General features: G+C 31.2%; 1 protein-coding gene and 1 long non-coding RNA gene across 7 annotated transcripts; both read left to right on the top strand.

Moving 5' to 3' along the window:
• The first annotated feature begins 1711 nt into the window (after positions 1-1711).
• Positions 1712-6950, top strand: LOC8288710 (auxin-responsive protein IAA9). The gene is made up of 6 exons (XM_002528849.3): positions 1712-1890; positions 2904-3615; positions 3720-3946; positions 4084-4225; positions 5798-5859; positions 6573-6950. The coding sequence occupies exons 2-6, from the start codon at positions 2936-2938 to the stop codon at positions 6608-6610; spliced, it is 1149 nt and encodes a 382-aa protein (XP_002528895.1). The 5' UTR covers positions 1712-1890; positions 2904-2935; the 3' UTR covers positions 6611-6950.
• A 3868-nt stretch (positions 6951-10818) lies between these two features.
• On the top strand, positions 10819-16325 carry LOC107262035. Of its 6 annotated transcripts, none has more exons than XR_007216792.1 (5): positions 10819-11035; positions 11984-12229; positions 13852-14019; positions 15223-15598; positions 15983-16325. It is a non-coding gene; the product is annotated as an uncharacterized LOC107262035 (long non-coding RNA). The 6 variants fall into 6 exon arrangements; XR_007216790.1 differs by having other exon boundaries at positions 11984-12413; XR_007216791.1 differs by having other exon boundaries at positions 10823-11035; positions 11984-12413; positions 15447-15598.
• Positions 16326-16725: the final 400 nt, after the last annotated feature.

The following is a 16725-nucleotide window of genomic DNA, read 5'->3' as shown; positions in this document are numbered from 1 at the left end:
TTAATTCATATTTTAAATTTAATTAAAAATAATCTATTCATACCATAAGTAAATTAAAAAAGAATTATATATATATTATAAAGTAGGTTTGGAATTTGGTTTTAAGCAAATAAAAATAACAAATTCAATTAGAGCGTTTAATAGACTCTTTATATTTTATATTTTATTTTATTTTTATTTTTATAAGTATTAATAGTTTTAATTTTTTTATATATTTTTATTAATAACAAATAAAATTAAAAATTATAATTAATTAAATATATAGAATCTTGCAACGTATTTATTAAATATAAATTAGAAAATGTAAACAATTAAATTATCTTTTTACTTTATATTTTAAGCAATAAAAATAATTTAAAATATTATTTTATAATATAACTCTTTAAAATAAAAAATTTAACACATTTAAAAAAAGTGTATGCAAAAATGCTTAAAGAGAAAAGGAGACACTTGTCACTTAACAAATTCTCTATTAATTCTTGTTGCTGTATATGTAATACAGAGAGATCCATGGTAATTGAGAAATGCAAGAAAATTACTATGATAAGCTTAACTAGCACAAGGACAAATTAGTCATTTCGGAAAGAACAAGGGTAAATTCGACATTTGACATCCATACCACGCTTGAGCCAAAAAGCAGGAATCTGTAACCAAGAAAGTTTTACCCTTTCAAGTACTTTGTCTAAAAAAAAACAAACAAAAAAAGAAAGTGCAAATGACAACGACTGATAAAAAATTCCCACAAACTTACACAAAAATTAACGGTTGGGATCCGTTCTCACAAAACAGATATTAACCGCCGGATCTAGTCTCTAACTCACCAAGATCGGCGCATGTAAAAAGACAAGTTCTCAGATAATGCAAAAAAGGCCAAATATAATAATTTCACTCCTAAATTTTATCAGTTTAGTCTTTTACACCCTTTAGTTGTTATTTTAATCCGTAATAATCTTCAAGTCTTTACATTTCACCTTCTTTTACTTCTTTTAACACTGCACATATATTTTTATATTTATATTTTAATATTTCATCAAAAATTGAGTAAAAGTGAGTTATTTATATAAGTGATTCTGGTCAAATGTATAAATAAAAAATTATCATAAATTAAATAAATAATTAGAATATATCAAAAGTTAAATTCGTTTAATATAAAAATAAAATTATATATTAAGCTAATGGGAAAATGCCTCAAACTTTTTGTGTTAAGTTAATTCATTTTCTTCTATATTATAGTCAAATAAATATAAAAATATTTATTTATAATATCTTTGTTTAATTTAGTTTTATGGCTTGCTTCTATCTTAGAGATATATCAATATATATTTTACTCAGTAGTGAATAAATGTCATTTTATTCTCCGTTAAATAAAATATAGTAAAATAATCAATTTCTAAAAAATATTATGAAAATAATCTTTTGAAAATAAAATGATCTTTATAATTGAAATAAAATAAAAAAATAAAAAAATATGAGGAAATTAACCCTTCATAAAAAGTTCCATAATAAAAAGGAAGAAAAAGGGTAAAGTTTCTCCAAAAATTAAAAGCCATATGCTTATTAGGCTATAAAAGTTATGAAGGGGTTGAATTAACCTCTTGCAAAAAACTTTAAAGGCTTAGTCTTTTCTTATTCCGGTGCAAGAGAGAGTGGGACAGAGTCTTTGAGAGTTAATTTCCAGTTTTACCCTTGTGAACGTTTTATATTATTTATACCTTCAAGTTACAGAGCCAAAAGGTTTTGTTGCTTTCTGCTTAATGGAAGGACCCTGAGCTGTTCCCTCTCTCTCTGTTGTTGTTTGTCTGCATTTTTCTACTGTAAATTGTTCAAACCGTTTACTGATCTTCTTCTTCTTCTTCTTCTTCCTTTTGATTCGATTCCCTAGCTTTCCAGGTACTTTTTTTCTTCTTCTTTTTTTTTTTTCTTTCTTTGTTTTTCTTTTTCAACTTATGCTGGTTTATTTATTTATTTATTTTGTTTTTGAAGTTGTTTCTTCTTTTTGCTTCTGAGTGAGTTCTTTTGTACTGAGATCTTGGTTTTGCTTGTGTTCTTTGTTAAATGTATGTAGTGTCTTTTTTCTTTTAAATATTTTTTTGAGTGTCGACTATGCAGTGAGTGATATACTTTCCTTGTAGTTCGAATGAAGATCGCACGAGGTTGAGATTTTTATATTTTTACCGTTTCAATTTGTTTTTACTTGTAATATCTGTTTGTTTGTGTAATTTATTTGGTTTCATTTTATGTTTTTGTTTGCTGGAAAGTTGAAGTTAATGGAGTGGAGATTTAATTTAATGGGTAAAAAGGATAAAAGAGGGGAAAAAAAGAGGAGAGGAAATAACACTTAACGCTGTTGACCTCCATTTCTTCCAAAAGGAAAAAAAGGCAGTATCATATGCTATGTCTGTATTTATTATTAGCATTTGTAACGGATACCTGACCCAAAGTGCAGATGACCATAATTAGTAACCCACCTTGACTCAATCACCGGTTGAATCCGGGGATTTTTTTGACCTACTTTTGATTTTATCAATTATAGTAATAGTACTTACAAAAGGAAACTAATTCTAGAAAATTATTAAAGAAATTACATGACAATCATTTCTTATTGTTATTTGGTATTATTTTATATTTCTTGTGTTTGTTTTCTCTTATGGTCATCAGTCTATACATTTTTCCCCTGAAAAATGGACTATAATTGTCATGACTCCGTGTTTATTTGAGTGTATATATTGATTTGTAAGGACAGGACAATGTTTTCTGGATGAAAATCAGTTTCCTGTATCAACAAAATTTTAGCTTATCTTTTCCCTCCCCTATTTTTTAGGCTTAGCATTTTGCTGTTTACAGTGTATGTATAAGAATAGACGCAAAAAAATTTGACATTGGATTTGGTTTATTTCAAGCAGTTTAAGAGAGACTAAATTTGTGAAGCTGTGTGATGTCTCCACCTCTGTTGGGTGTTGAGGATGGGGGGCAAAGCAAGGTCTCTTTAGTGGCCTCTTCACCTTCTGTGGATTGTATATCCCAGAATGGCTGCAGGTTAAAAGAGCGTAACTATCTGGGTTTGTCTGATTGTTCTTCAGTTGACAGCTCTGCAGTACCAAGCTTATCTGAGGAGAACAATAACAATCTCAATCTAAAGGCTACTGAGTTGAGGCTTGGTCTTCCTGGGTCCCTATCTCCTGAAAGAGATACAGAAGTTTCCTTGCTTATATCAGGGAAACTTGATGAGAAGCCTTTGTTTCCTTTGCTTCCTCTAAAAGATGGGCATGGAATCTGCTCATTGCCACAAAAGCATGTTGTTTCTGGTAACAAAAGAGGCTTCTCCGATACCATGGATGGATTTTCAGAGGTTAAAGGCTCTGCTTATTCAGAAAAGAATTGGCTTTTTCATTCGGCTGGGACTGAGTCTGATTCTCCTCAGTCTGTGGGACAAGGGAAGTTTTCCGGTGCTTCTGGGATAAATACAATGCTATCTTCTCGGCCTTCTGGGCCTCAGTCAACCTTGATTAAAGAGGTGGCCCATAATGTGTTACAGGACCGATCTCTTGCTGCCAATGCAACCAAACTGAACCAGACTGGTACTTCTAACCACAGTGGTAGCGCCCCTGCTGCCAAGTAAGTAATACTAGACACAACTAGGAGAGGGCCGTTAAGGACATGGAGGAAGAAAGAGCATCAGATAATGATATCTATGATTACTATTTTCTGTTTATTGACAGGGCACAGGTTGTTGGTTGGCCTCCAATTAAGTCATTTAGGAAGAACACTTTGGCTACCACTTCGAAGAACAATGACGAAGTTGATGGAAAACCAGGTCCTGGTACTCTCTTTGTCAAGGTCAGCATGGATGGCGCTCCTTATTTGCGGAAGGTAGATCTAAGAACTCATTCCACCTACCAAGAACTCTCTCGTGCTCTTGAGAAGATGTTCAGCTGTTTTACCATCGGTAAGCTATTGCTGCATTTTCAGCTGCATAGTCATATTTTGATTAAACAGTTTATCCTATAGAAGTCGGTGTAAGTGTTACAATGAGAAAAGGACTTGGTACAGATGTGGTTATTATGGTTTTCATGTTCATTTCAGGTCAATGTGGATCTCATGGAGCACCAGAGAGGGAAAAGCTGAGCGAGAGTAAGTTGAGGGACCTTCTGAATGGATCAGAATATGCACTTACATATGAGGACAAAGATGGTGACTGGATGCTTGTTGGGGATGTACCATGGGAGTAAGTTTTAACTATACATGCTTCTCTTTTTTATCAGTTTCCTTGCTAGTAAAATTTGTGTAGCTGTAGAATAATTGTTAAAACTTTCAGTTTAATTTGCTGAAGTTCTATGCTATACTTTATACGGTGTGTGAACCCTCAGATGCATGCTGCAGCCTGCATGTATTTTACGTATTTTGTTGCAACTACTACCTGATTGTATAGAACTTAAACCCTAGTCAAAGATGTGATTCCTTGTATTTTTATTTTACTTCTAATTTATAATGTTTGCTATATAAGTTGCACATTTAAAGAACCCAGAAAAATATAGTGATAAAATAACAATGAAGGTATTATAGTTACATGCAGGAAGGTGTAAAATCAGAAATAATTGGTATTGATTTTTAGCATATCATCCATTCCAGTTCTTCCTTCAATATTGTGGTTTTATCCAAACTTTCCTCCGAATTCTGGGAAAAGGAATTTAAACCCAATTGTTCATGGACCGGAATGCTGTAATTTATCTTGTTAGTTTTTTCATTTTTGTTGAAAGGTTGATGGGTCATTAGATGATCATTTGTTGGGTAAATTTCCAATCTTGGTCCACCTTTTTCTCCCTCCTCGCATAAGGGATATTAATTTATAGCTGAAATTTATTTATGACCGGTACAAATGTAGAGAAAGTCCTATCAGCTTCTAGAGAAAGAGAAAACGGCTATTTTTTTTTAAAAAAAAAAATGTAAATCTATGTGTTTGTAGATTAACTTCCTTTGTATTCCCTTTCTGGTAGAAGTATGATTCTCAATAATTGATTTTAGAAATAAGTAAAATTCCTAGCCACTCAACATTGTTGCATTGCAAGATAATGTGATAATATTTTTTACTTGGATTCATAGAGTTAGTTAAATAGGTTTCAAGTGTAGACTGTGTAGTCATTGTGGTTTTAGCATAGACAATTTGCCTAGTATTCCGAAAATTTTCATTTAGTTGAAATTTCCCAAATCATGATAAAAAGAAAATGTTGAAGTTGCTATATCTTAATGAAATTATTAGACTAATGAAATCTATTTTCTTTTTTCTTTTTCAAATTACAAATTTTCCTTCTATATCCTATTTTAGAATTGGCATCACATTTTCATCTACTTATAGGCCATCAACCGATTGGTATTTTATCATCTTTTAAGAAATGCTTGTTTTAGTCCCATTTATTGGTATTTCAGATTTAACAAAGTTAGTCCTTGCTCGTGCATTGTCAATACAATACATTGATTCATTGTAATGATCAAACTTGTTCACATATTTTAAACTGTAGTATGTGATTTATATGAAAGAAAATACATTTTAGATACCTAATCCCTTGAAATAGTAGTTTTTTCTTTCTTTCAAAATAAGATTATTGTTTGTGGCTGGAGTTAATTTTAACTAATTTGGGAGGAATTCATTTTGTTGCAAAATGTTGTCTGTAGATGATATAACTATTATAGTTCATGGATGAATGATTCATATCATTATCTCTTTGGTTTTGAAGAGCATTATCACTGCAATAAGTAGTTGCATTTCCTGCTCTTAACTCTTTGGCTGGTTTTGCTGCAGGATGTTTATTGAAACGTGCAAGAGGTTAAAGATCATGAAGAGCTCTGATGCCATTGGATTAGGTTTGTGTTTCTAACTAATAATTTAAGTGACAAATTGTAAATAAGTAATTGAAGGTGTGTGTGGCCTTGGGGGGTGGGGTTGGGGTTGGGGTTGGGGTTGGGGCAAGAGGGGGAAGTAATACGATCAGCAAGAACAAAAAAAGGGGGATCTTTTACCGTTTGGAAGGAAAAAGTAAATTTGAACTGATAGCTTTTATGGGAATGCACATGCATGTGGAGCATTTAAATAATACTGGAAGGTCAGAGTTCTAGCCTTCTAGGTCTTATTGTCGCATAGTCGCAAGTATTGTAGTTAAACAGCACAACTGCTAATCTCATTGTCTTCAATTGATGGTTATACAAACTGCATTGAAGACTGCAATACAGCAGCTAAGATGTTCTGAGAAATGATGCTTTGGGAACTGGAGCAGTTGCAAGACGCCTCCAATGAGGGAAAAGAATGACGCTATGAGGAATTTTGATCTGAGATTTTCCATAGTTGGGGAACCACCATATTTGTAATGCCTGGAAGGTTGGAACGGATAGCAAATTGCTTTTCCTGAGTGAATTTTGTCAATTTTGAGCGACTGAAATAAGGATTTCCAATGGGATGCCTGTCTTTTCATTTGATTGTCTACTAGTATATTGGTATTATTGTTGGGTTATTATTCTTTTAAGAGTTGGTCTGTTTAATGTTGTGATCTTTGTCTTTTTATTTTTTGATCTGGTTTCAGCTCCGAGGGCAATGGAGAAATTCAAGATCAAGGCCTAGCAGGGCATTCTAGTTATGCTCCAAACTAAGATGAATGGAGGGGGGTCAGGAAGGAGGGGAGAGCAGGTGGAAAGCTAAAATTTCTGAAGAAATGGTGTGACAGGATGGTCGGTTCGGATCCAACACCTCATTTATGTTTTGATTGCATAAAGAAGTTGGTGCTAGTTTTATGCATGTTTGAAGTCTGATTGTTTTAAAACCTAATTATGTTCTTAAGAAAATCAGTGGAGTTGATATAGCAACTATATAGGAGTTTAGTTTTCTTTCTTTCGAAGTGTTGTGTATTTGACGACGACTGATGAATCAAAGATTGACTCGATCATTATGCTTTTTTCTGCAATTTTTTTTTGATTGTATTGTGATGTTGCTTCTTTAAAGCACGGACACCTTGCATATGAGATTAACCAGGATCAAGACGGGTCATGCCATATTGGATTATAAATTTATTCAGCGAGTCTCAAAATTAGAAGCCTTGCTAATTTAAGCATTTCCTATGGATCCAACCCCTCATGGTGCTGGCGCAGTCGTCTAAAGAGCAGAGACATTTGACAAGAGGGTTTAAGATTGGCAAATTTTTAATGGACAATCTGTATTTATTATGTTGGTCGGATCCGTGGATTCTTTCTAAAAGTTGCAATTGCAGACCTCAATTCTTACACAGATGAAAGGAGATGATGACTCACCAGAAAAACCATGATTCTTCTGGTTATTTGCACAGCCTGCCTACTTTTGGAGACTATGGGAAGCACGTGACTCCCGGGTTTCTGACGGCAAGCAATGGTCTGACTTGGAAATTATCTCATTAGCTAACCAGGAAATGTCCCAAAATTTTGGCAGTACAGCAATGGAGTCTACGCCCACTGTTCGAACCAATTCCACTCAAAGATGGACTCCTATTAAGGTCAATTTTGATTCTGCTAGTAACCCCAATGGCAGAGTTGGTTTACAGGTACTAGTGTGAGGCAATGCTCCTCTTATCTTTCCTGGTATGTATGATCCTCTGATTTCGGAGTTTCTTGCCTCAAAAACAGAGTATGCTTTGGGCGATTCATAATGGGTGGTCTAGTGTAGAATTTGAAGGGGACGCCTTTGCTCTTACTCACAGATGCCATATAATATATGTAACTTCAATTTTATTCACTTGTAACCTCAATGCTCACCTTGTTGCTGCACAGGCCAAGTTTGTCTGGCAACAACAGAGGTTTTAGGTGTATGACTTTATTTGTTTCCGTTATATGCAAGTTACCGTTTGAGAAAAAGAAAAGCTAGAGATGCAAATAGTTAGGTCAGTTTGGGTTTGGGCTGTTTAAGGTTCATAAGTTTTTGGATTTGGATTAATTTTAGTTGCGGGATTTTGGTTTTAGATCCTTTTCGGTTAAAGTCGTTTTAGATTTATTAGATAAATTTTAATTGTAGTCTTTTGAAGTGCCAAATCATTTTAAAATTGGATTAATTCTGAACTATGAAGTTTTAAATATTGTCACCGCTTTGTTTAATCATGAACTTTAATTATTATTTCAATTATAAAATTAAGTTGATAGATACAATTAATAAAATATTTAATATTTAATATTTAATATGATAATATTTTAAAAAATAATAATAAACTAATTACTTTTAGATTTTTTTAATTTTTTTAAATCTTATTAGTGCAATAATATAAAAACTATTTTAAAAATATTTATTAATTAATTTTAATATTATATAAATTGATACTAAAAAAACTAAAAATTTATTATATAAATAAAAATTAATTTATTATTGAATATAATATTAAAAATATAATTTAAGATATTATTTTCTAAAATTAAAATTATTATTTAATTAGAAAATTAATTTGTTAGTTAATATAATATTAAAATATAATTAAAAACTAATAAAATTAATATCATTACCTGATTAGAAAACTATTTATTAATTAATATAATATTAAAATATAATTTATATGCTATTTATTGGGATTAGAATAAGTGTTTAATTGGAAATGTAATTTATAAATTAATAAATTAATAAAAAACTATAAATTATATATAAACTTGAATTTCACCGGTATACATGTCAAAATGAAAATTATGTAAGTCAAGAATTAAACAAATATGTAAAAAAAAATTAAAGTATCAAAAATTATTATATATATTAGAAGCGAAATTATCTTTGTTTAATAATTGGATTAGTAAGTTCCTAGATTCTATTTCTGTTAACTATACTTTTGTTAGTTTTTGATGTTAATCAAACTAGTCAAAGGATTGAATAATGAAAAATCTTAATTTGGTCCTTAAATTTAATAGAAATTAATTTTTTTTTATTAAATTAGAGTAAAAATTTTAGTTTTACAGTTTTTATAATTTTACCCAAAGCATTTAATTCTGATCAATTCTAACCTAATTTGAGAAATTAGTCTAAACAAGTGTCAAGTTTGAAGTTAAAAAGGTTTACGTACCGTTACTTCAAAAACTTCCTATTCTTCTCACTAGCTAATGGCAAGTTAAAACTTATAAAAATTATCTATTATCCTGACAGCTTCACCTAATATTTGGCATACTCAAGCAAATAATTTTTATTATTTTCTTTTACTATGCTTAGCTTGTGTTTCAACACAATAAAAGGAATGATTATCAAAATAATACGGAAAAAGAATTTAAATTTTTAAAAGTTACAATTTATCACATAAATTTAATAAATTTTATGATTGAATGTAATATAATAGGTTATAAGTTATCTATAACAAATCTTTCTTGTGATTATTACAAGAAAAGAAAATGTAAACTTACTAAATTTAGTGTTTAAATATTTAAACTTTAAAATTTATAATTTAGTTTTGATTACTCGGTTATAATTAGAACTAACTTTTCAGATTAGTTAAGATTATCAAAATTAAAAGATTTTTAACATATTTTAAAATGTCATTTTTTTTTTGAATTTCTATGTGTATCAAGTGTCTATATTAGTAGAGGTTAAAAAGAAAGAAGTAAATCTGTAAAAATAATTCAGAGTATGGATGCAACTGGTTGTAGTACTCAATCTTATTTGATCCTAATAGGATGAGTTTAAAAAGTATATAATCAGATTATAGATGGATTAAGATTTAATTTTTAATACCATGATAAATTCAAGTAGGATTTGAGTTTTATATTCGTGGATAGCAGATATTTATTTAATATTAATGTTTTAATTGTATTTAGAATTTTTTTGATTGATTTAGATTCATTTAATTAATATTTTATTTTATTGTAATAGGTTATTTTATTAATTTAATATATATTTTTTTATTTCATTAGTATTTATACATTAAATCAGTTAATTAAGTAGGTATCCATTTTGTTACTCAAATATATCTATATAAATAATTTGTTAGCAAGTAGAGTATTCATTAACCGTTAATATGCGTAAAATATATTAATAAATATAAAATATAATTAAATTTATACATATTAAAATAATATTTAAATAATATTAATTGAATTTAGAATAAATACGAATATGATTGTAAATGAGCCAAGCCGCTCGCGAGCTACTCGAGCTTAACTCGATAAAAACTTATCGAGTTCGAGCTTCATTTTCGAGCTCGAGCTCAGTAGTGCTTGACTCGTTTAAACTTCTGAGCTTACTTGTTTATGAGCTCATGAGTTTAATTCATATTTTATATCAAAAACTTATTCTAATTAGTTAGATTTTGAAATTTAAATATATATTTTATGTTATATATACTTTATTTTAAATTACATAATTTATAATTGCATATTTAATAAGTTTGAGTTTACTTAACGAGTTTATTTTGAAGTTGAATTCAAACTTAAATACGAGCTTGTATACGAGCCGATCTCAAATTCGATTTGTTTATAAAAAATACCGAACTAATTTAAAAGTCAAGCTGGAATTTAGCTCATTTATATAGTGTATTGAGCTAATCACGATCCGAACTTGAGCTTATTAAATTCAAACTTAAACTGAATTCGAGCTCAATTAATTTTATGCGAGTTGAGTCTGAATATTAGAAAGGTATGCTCGACTCGACTTTTCTTTACTTCTAAATATGAATAAATAATGAAATAAAATTTAAATGGCTCAAATTTGAGTACCTCCTAGTGGATACGTGCTTTACCCATTGTCATTTTCAAGAGTGGTTGTCACGTGAGCGAAGAACGTACCAATTACTAGTTTCACAGCGTGGTGGAATACAACTGCAAACCAATTTCTAAATTGGGATAAAATTGACAAAAATGAAAAATTATGTTAAAATTGTGAAAAGTTGAAAAGCTTTGGGTTATTTTGATCAGTAGCCAGAAAGACGACAATCACTTTAGTTCTGTCGTTTAGCCGCTTTCTGCGAGGCATAAACTTCTGCCTGAAAGAAATTTGAATATCTCTTCACGTCGTAGTTGGTTGCAAACTTGTTCTTCGCTCTGTGCTGAATTTCGACTCACTGTAAGCGAATGCAGAAAAATTTATCTTCCATTTACTGCTGATTTTTTTTGCTTCTGTTCGATCGATGAATCTATCTTCCTTTTTATCTTATGGATACTCTTAATCATAATTTTCCAGTTGAATTTTAGATATTTTGTGTGTTTCAGGGATTCTTTTTTTCCTCTATGTGTGTTTTGGTGTTTTATAACTAGCAATGATTAATTTAAATAAAAATAATGATATGAAACTTGCAGCTGTTTCCAACAAATGGTATGATTAGATAATGTATGTAGTGGTCAAATAAAACATAATTATTAATTTGTCATGATTAATTTCTTCCTTTACTTTGAATCGGAAGCTTTTTATCATACTGTCATTCTTTTAGCAAATAATAATTTTAATCCACTGCTTAGTGAAATTTTAGCTCTCCAGTTATTGTTGTTGCTGTTGGCATTATAAGCCATAATCACGATGATTAATCAATATAGCTTAAAAGCGAACCTGATGAGATGAATGAGCTTTGGGACAGAGTTAGATTGGATTTGGAAGTTGAAAGCAATTGATATAAGACAAACATAATTCATGTATGTTCGGCATTGACAGGTTGCGTGAATATGTAATGGGTAGAAGTGTTGGCTTCATCTGTAAAAATAATTTTTTTTTTAAAAGTCAGACTTATATACAATACACTAAAGACTGTTGAAATTGTTGACTTGTAGGACTCTAATCTTTTGCAGGATTTTTGAAGTGACAAAACTGTGATTCTGTGAATATTTATGCATGTTGGTGTGCTAAAGTTAGTCCTTATACCTAGATTGATGTTGGAAATTAAGACAAATAATCGGCATACTTTGGTTATGAGTATGTGATAATATTCACATATAATATGAATCAACTCATGTTAAGTCTCTGAGGTTGTAAAGGAGAAGAGATGGAGATCATCAAAGATTTTTATTTTGCTGTTGTTAGGTATTTTGCAAAACTAGGATTTTGTGGTTGTTGAAGGGCCATGTGAAGAGTACTTGACTTACTGTTCCAAGTGAGTGAAGATATACATCTGCTTGCTACCTCATTTTACTTGCTGCAACTACATATCTGAATAAGCACTGGGATCTAAGAGCTTGAAGGACCTTTTAACTCATTCAGAAGTGTAAAATAGCAAGGGCAGCATCTTCCAACTGAACTGTGAGAAAGATCATTGAAGTTCTCTTTCTGGTACTATTTTCTATGGACGTTTGCATCTCTTAATGCCAGTTGTGACATTGTTTGAGCTTGAAGATTGCATAGATAGAGTCCATTCCACATTTTCTCTTGAAGTGATTTATTTGTATAATTAGCTTGATGCTAGGGTAGCATAGGCAAGGCCAGCTAAAGGCAAATACATAGAAAGCAAGACCAGGTAAGGAAAAGTAAAGCTGCTTCAAAACAGAGTGGAACACCCTTTTTCTATGCTTATTAGTGCCTAAGTACCTATGCCATGCACATTAGGATGCGATTGGTCTAGCTTCAACATTCTTGGGATTATTATTTAAGTGTTACATTTTCAATGGTATGTTATACTTTCATGTGATATGAAAACCTTTATTTGATCATTGAGTAGTATAATCTAGTTCATTGATTAATTTTTCTTTTCCACTATTCTGACCCTTCACTCCAACTAAAAGGAAGTTGTTGCTTTATTTCTATGTTATGCACTTGGTTTCATTCTTTATCTAGTACTGATGAATCTATATCTTGACACTTCAAGCCTCTAATAACATCTAATTCGACCTTCTATTGCTTTTTATATAGAGAATATAAGTCCTTTTCAAGACCCGCGAATACTACTTTCCAGATCTTCGCTGCTTTCCTTTGTACTATGTTCTCTCTTTAGATGATTCCTTACTTTTTTTTTTCCTCTTTTCTTAAAATGACTTAGAAAGATCTTTTCACTTTATTATTGCAGTTAAGATCTGGAGAAACTTCATCTTAATTATTTAGTAAAAACAAGAAATTGTAAGTACAAATGAAAAAGGAAAGACGAAAACATCAACAATTATAAAACCCCTAGTAATCTTGCTAAACTCCTTTCGAGAACTGTCAAATTATGATATGGAACACAATAAAGGTATCAGGAAAACTATCATATCCCCATATTAGTTACGAAAGCAAACAGTGGTATATAGAAAATTATAACATCAATGTCCAACCAAACAAATGAATTCACTAGAACACAGCACAATCCTGACGATTTTCCCCCTATTCTGCATGGTCAGAACTTAAATTGATTGATGATGGATCTTCTTTGCATCTAGGAAAAAACCATTGGTCATGAAACACATTAATATATTTAAGTGCTGTAACTGATGTTGTTATCTTAGCTATTTAGAATTTGGGAATCTAAATTGAGATTAAAATTTAAAAGTTGAATGTCTATTAATCAATCAAACTATGCACATTGGCCCTTTTTGATACTATAATCAACTATTGTTTGATGTCTGCCATTTGCTGAATCCAGCTTATATGGCAGTTTAAGATCCTTGGTTCTGGCAACTAAATGAGAGAATGGAACAGTCTTGGCATAGTTAATGATTTTCAATTTATCGTATCTGTAAGGTTTGCATTTACATCTAGGGAAGGTTAACCATATCAAAGATTCGTATCATCCTTTTGATCATAGGTATTAAGGTGAAATGTATTTCTACTGAGAATTATAAATTTCAATTTTTATTATTATATCCTTACTCCATAATCAATATGTACTTTTAATTTTATGCTAAGAGTTGTCTGCTTCAACAGGACATATATGTTTTCATGTATAATAGCTATAGCTACACTAATCATGAACATTTTTTCAGGTGATGTAATCAGATCTTTCAATAAGTGTAAAGCATTTTTGAGAACAGACTATTAAACTTATTTTTTGGAATGGCTAGTACACTCTCTTGTTGCCGAATACTCTTGGTAAATCCTATTGTAGAGTTGGATCTAGAATGTGCAAGAAGGAATTTCACATCAATAAATAAGTACGTCCACATTATAATTCACCTCTGTGTATCCAGTGATTAATTGTTAGATATGCTATTTCCAAATTTACATGTGCAATTCATCATCTTATTATGTTTGATGTGACAATTATCCAAACTTGATTATAGTTGCTTTGACTTTAACACAATGTGATATTTTTCTATAGCAGTACTATTATCCCTGTGATGTCTTCTGTAGACTTCTGTAATCCATTTGTAGTGCTGTTAGACTTACTGCTGCTTTAATTGATGCTTAAATTAGTGCAAGCTCAATCATGACTAACACCATTAAATATTCATAAAATCAGATCCTCATGTCATTGTGCTGATTAAATTGATATTAATGTTTTATTACTTTTATTTATTTAAATCATGTAGGATTGGATTTTCTATGATGTTGTTGCTGTTTAAGAAAGTATATCCTTCATTTTTTAGTATATTTGATAGCTCCACCTCCTGTTTTCCTCAGTTTTTTTCCCCATAATTTACCTTTCAGAATAGAGAAGCATTTAAAGAAAAATCACTTCATTAATGGCAAGAAAGTTGGAATCTGAGAGTGCGTGGGACCTTGATGATACTTGCCAGGAGCAAGCATTAACCTCTGTTTCTGAAAAATTAGATAGCCATGTTTCAAATAATAATTTTGGTAGATCATATTAGATTCCCGTAAGAATAATGGGTGAACAGAAAACAATATTTTTGTATTTTTTCATTCCTCCAAGCAGACAGTTTTTGCAATCTCCTTTTAGGCCATTTATCACAGTGGTAGTGCCTGATTAAACATTATGCTGCTTAGGTGTTTGAGCATATTTAGAATGCCACCATGCGATACTTCATTTGGGTTTTCATTAGGTTTAGTGACATTGAAATTGACCTCATGATAGTTTGCTGTCAATTTTTTTCTTCTTTCTTCTGCTTGATACACTGTGGATAGTAGCTTTATCTCTTAGTGGCCTTGGGTTAATAAAAGGCCTTGCCCTAAAAGGTTTGTGATTCATTTTTTTACTTTCTTGTTCTAGGACCATGTTCAGGTATGTTGATACATATGGTCTACAAGCCTTAGCCTGTCTTTTTAGTTGGACTATTAGTAATTAAAAAAGAATCTGTTTTCTATCCTTTGCTTTCATAATTTGTGCTTTGAACAGATTACTGGTTTTTATTTATATGCAACTAACCACATGATGTTGATGGCTTTGATTCAAGGTTTGAGGTTTCAATATTGTATTCGTTGAGAAAGTTGGACTTGGCATCAAAAACTGATTAATATGGATTTGAATCATGGGGATAGTTGGAGTGGTTAGCGATGTTGGTTGTATTCATTAATTAATTGGTGGAAAAAGTTGTATACATTAGAATTTTATTTCCATATGACAGACTTCACCGAAATTTATTGCTTAAAGATATGGTTGCTCAACTTTGATTTGCAGTAGACCTCTCTTTCTTACGATGGGACTTAAGCCATTGCCATAGGCACATAATATACGGTACGAAATTTGTGATTATCTCACTGCATATTGAGAATGAGGGTCTATAGACACACCGACTTTGAGACAAGCTTCCGAGAAATGGAATTGGCTTAGTACGTATGCCTTTTCTTTAATTTAGTGGATTCTACCTTTTTTGTCAAAAGATATGTCTATTGGCATCTCCTGCACTGAAATTATGCAATTTCATTGCTGAAATACTGCCCCTTGCTCTTTATTTCTCTCTTTTGCACAAACACATGCACATGACAAATATATACATGACATTACTGATGTGTGCACATGGTAAAGTATGAAAGTGGTGACTTCAAATAGCCAATATAATATTAGTTCTAAGACACAGTGTCTTTGTTCATGTAGAAAAGAAAATCATCTTGTAGAAATTAGATGCCTTTATGACTTTATGCATTGAATCAGCAGATAATCTGTTTAGTCATGACATCTTTCTAAATGTATTTCATTATTGGACACTTGAACAGGGATAAAGAAGACAAATTTACAAGCACTAAGGATGGCGTTTTACTTACCTTTTCCTATTATAAGCATAGACTCTTAACATAGAGCTTCTGTACTTGTTAGCATCCACATAAGTCATTTTCGAGCATCTGCTAGGCCACAACTCACATGTTGTAAGTGCATGACATGACATTTCAACATTGTATTATTGCGTCCTCCGACTTGTACTTATTTCTCACTAGAAGTTCATTTCTTTTGTCTGATCTTGAGATGTGACTCTGATTTTACTTTCGAATTTTGGGATCGTCTGTTGATTGATGAGTTGAATTATGATACTGGGTATGGAAAAGATGTGGATAAGCATAATCAACTTTTCCTGAATTTTTTTCTTTCGGCCATTTTAGACCGTCTCTGCTTGTCTGGTTCATTAGCTTCTTATGAACCTTGGCAATTGCTTGCAATAAGCTAAGGGCATAACAACAAAGTTCAAAGATCTCTCACTTAACTAAATCTTAATCTCAATCTAGCTGGGGTTACCATGAAGCTCCTCTTGTTTGCTTGTTCAACTCAGTTTTTTTTTTTTTTTTGGAATACATTTTCGTCCTAAAATATTTGCTTCAATAATATGTGGACAAATTTTGTTGGGGTGCCCTTATAACTCTGTCACTCATTAACTCAGAATAAATTAAGATAGCAATCAATGCCATTGATCTTCATGTATGTGCATCATATTGCCACATCTCACTTACTGGCTGCATATTCCACC

This window comes from Ricinus communis, chromosome 7 (genome assembly GCF_019578655.1).
Source record: "Ricinus communis isolate WT05 ecotype wild-type chromosome 7, ASM1957865v1, whole genome shotgun sequence".
NCBI classification, from domain to species: domain Eukaryota; kingdom Viridiplantae; phylum Streptophyta; class Magnoliopsida; order Malpighiales; family Euphorbiaceae; genus Ricinus; species Ricinus communis.
Note: the sequence above shows the minus strand (reverse complement) of the source record. Positions and strands in the feature narration are given on the sequence as shown.

Bases quoted from the DNA above. Each gene is read 5' to 3' on its own strand.
- LOC8288710 (XM_002528849.3), top strand. From the start codon at position 2,936: ATGTCTCCACCTCTGTTGGGTGTTGAGGATGGGGGGCAAAGCAAGGTC. The intron at 3,616-3,719 runs GTAAGTAATACT...GTTTATTGACAG, and splicing joins GGTAGCGCCCCTGCTGCCAA to GGCACAGGTTGTTGGTTGGC. The intron at 3,947-4,083 runs GTAAGCTATTGC...TGTTCATTTCAG, and splicing joins GTTCAGCTGTTTTACCATCG to GTCAATGTGGATCTCATGGA.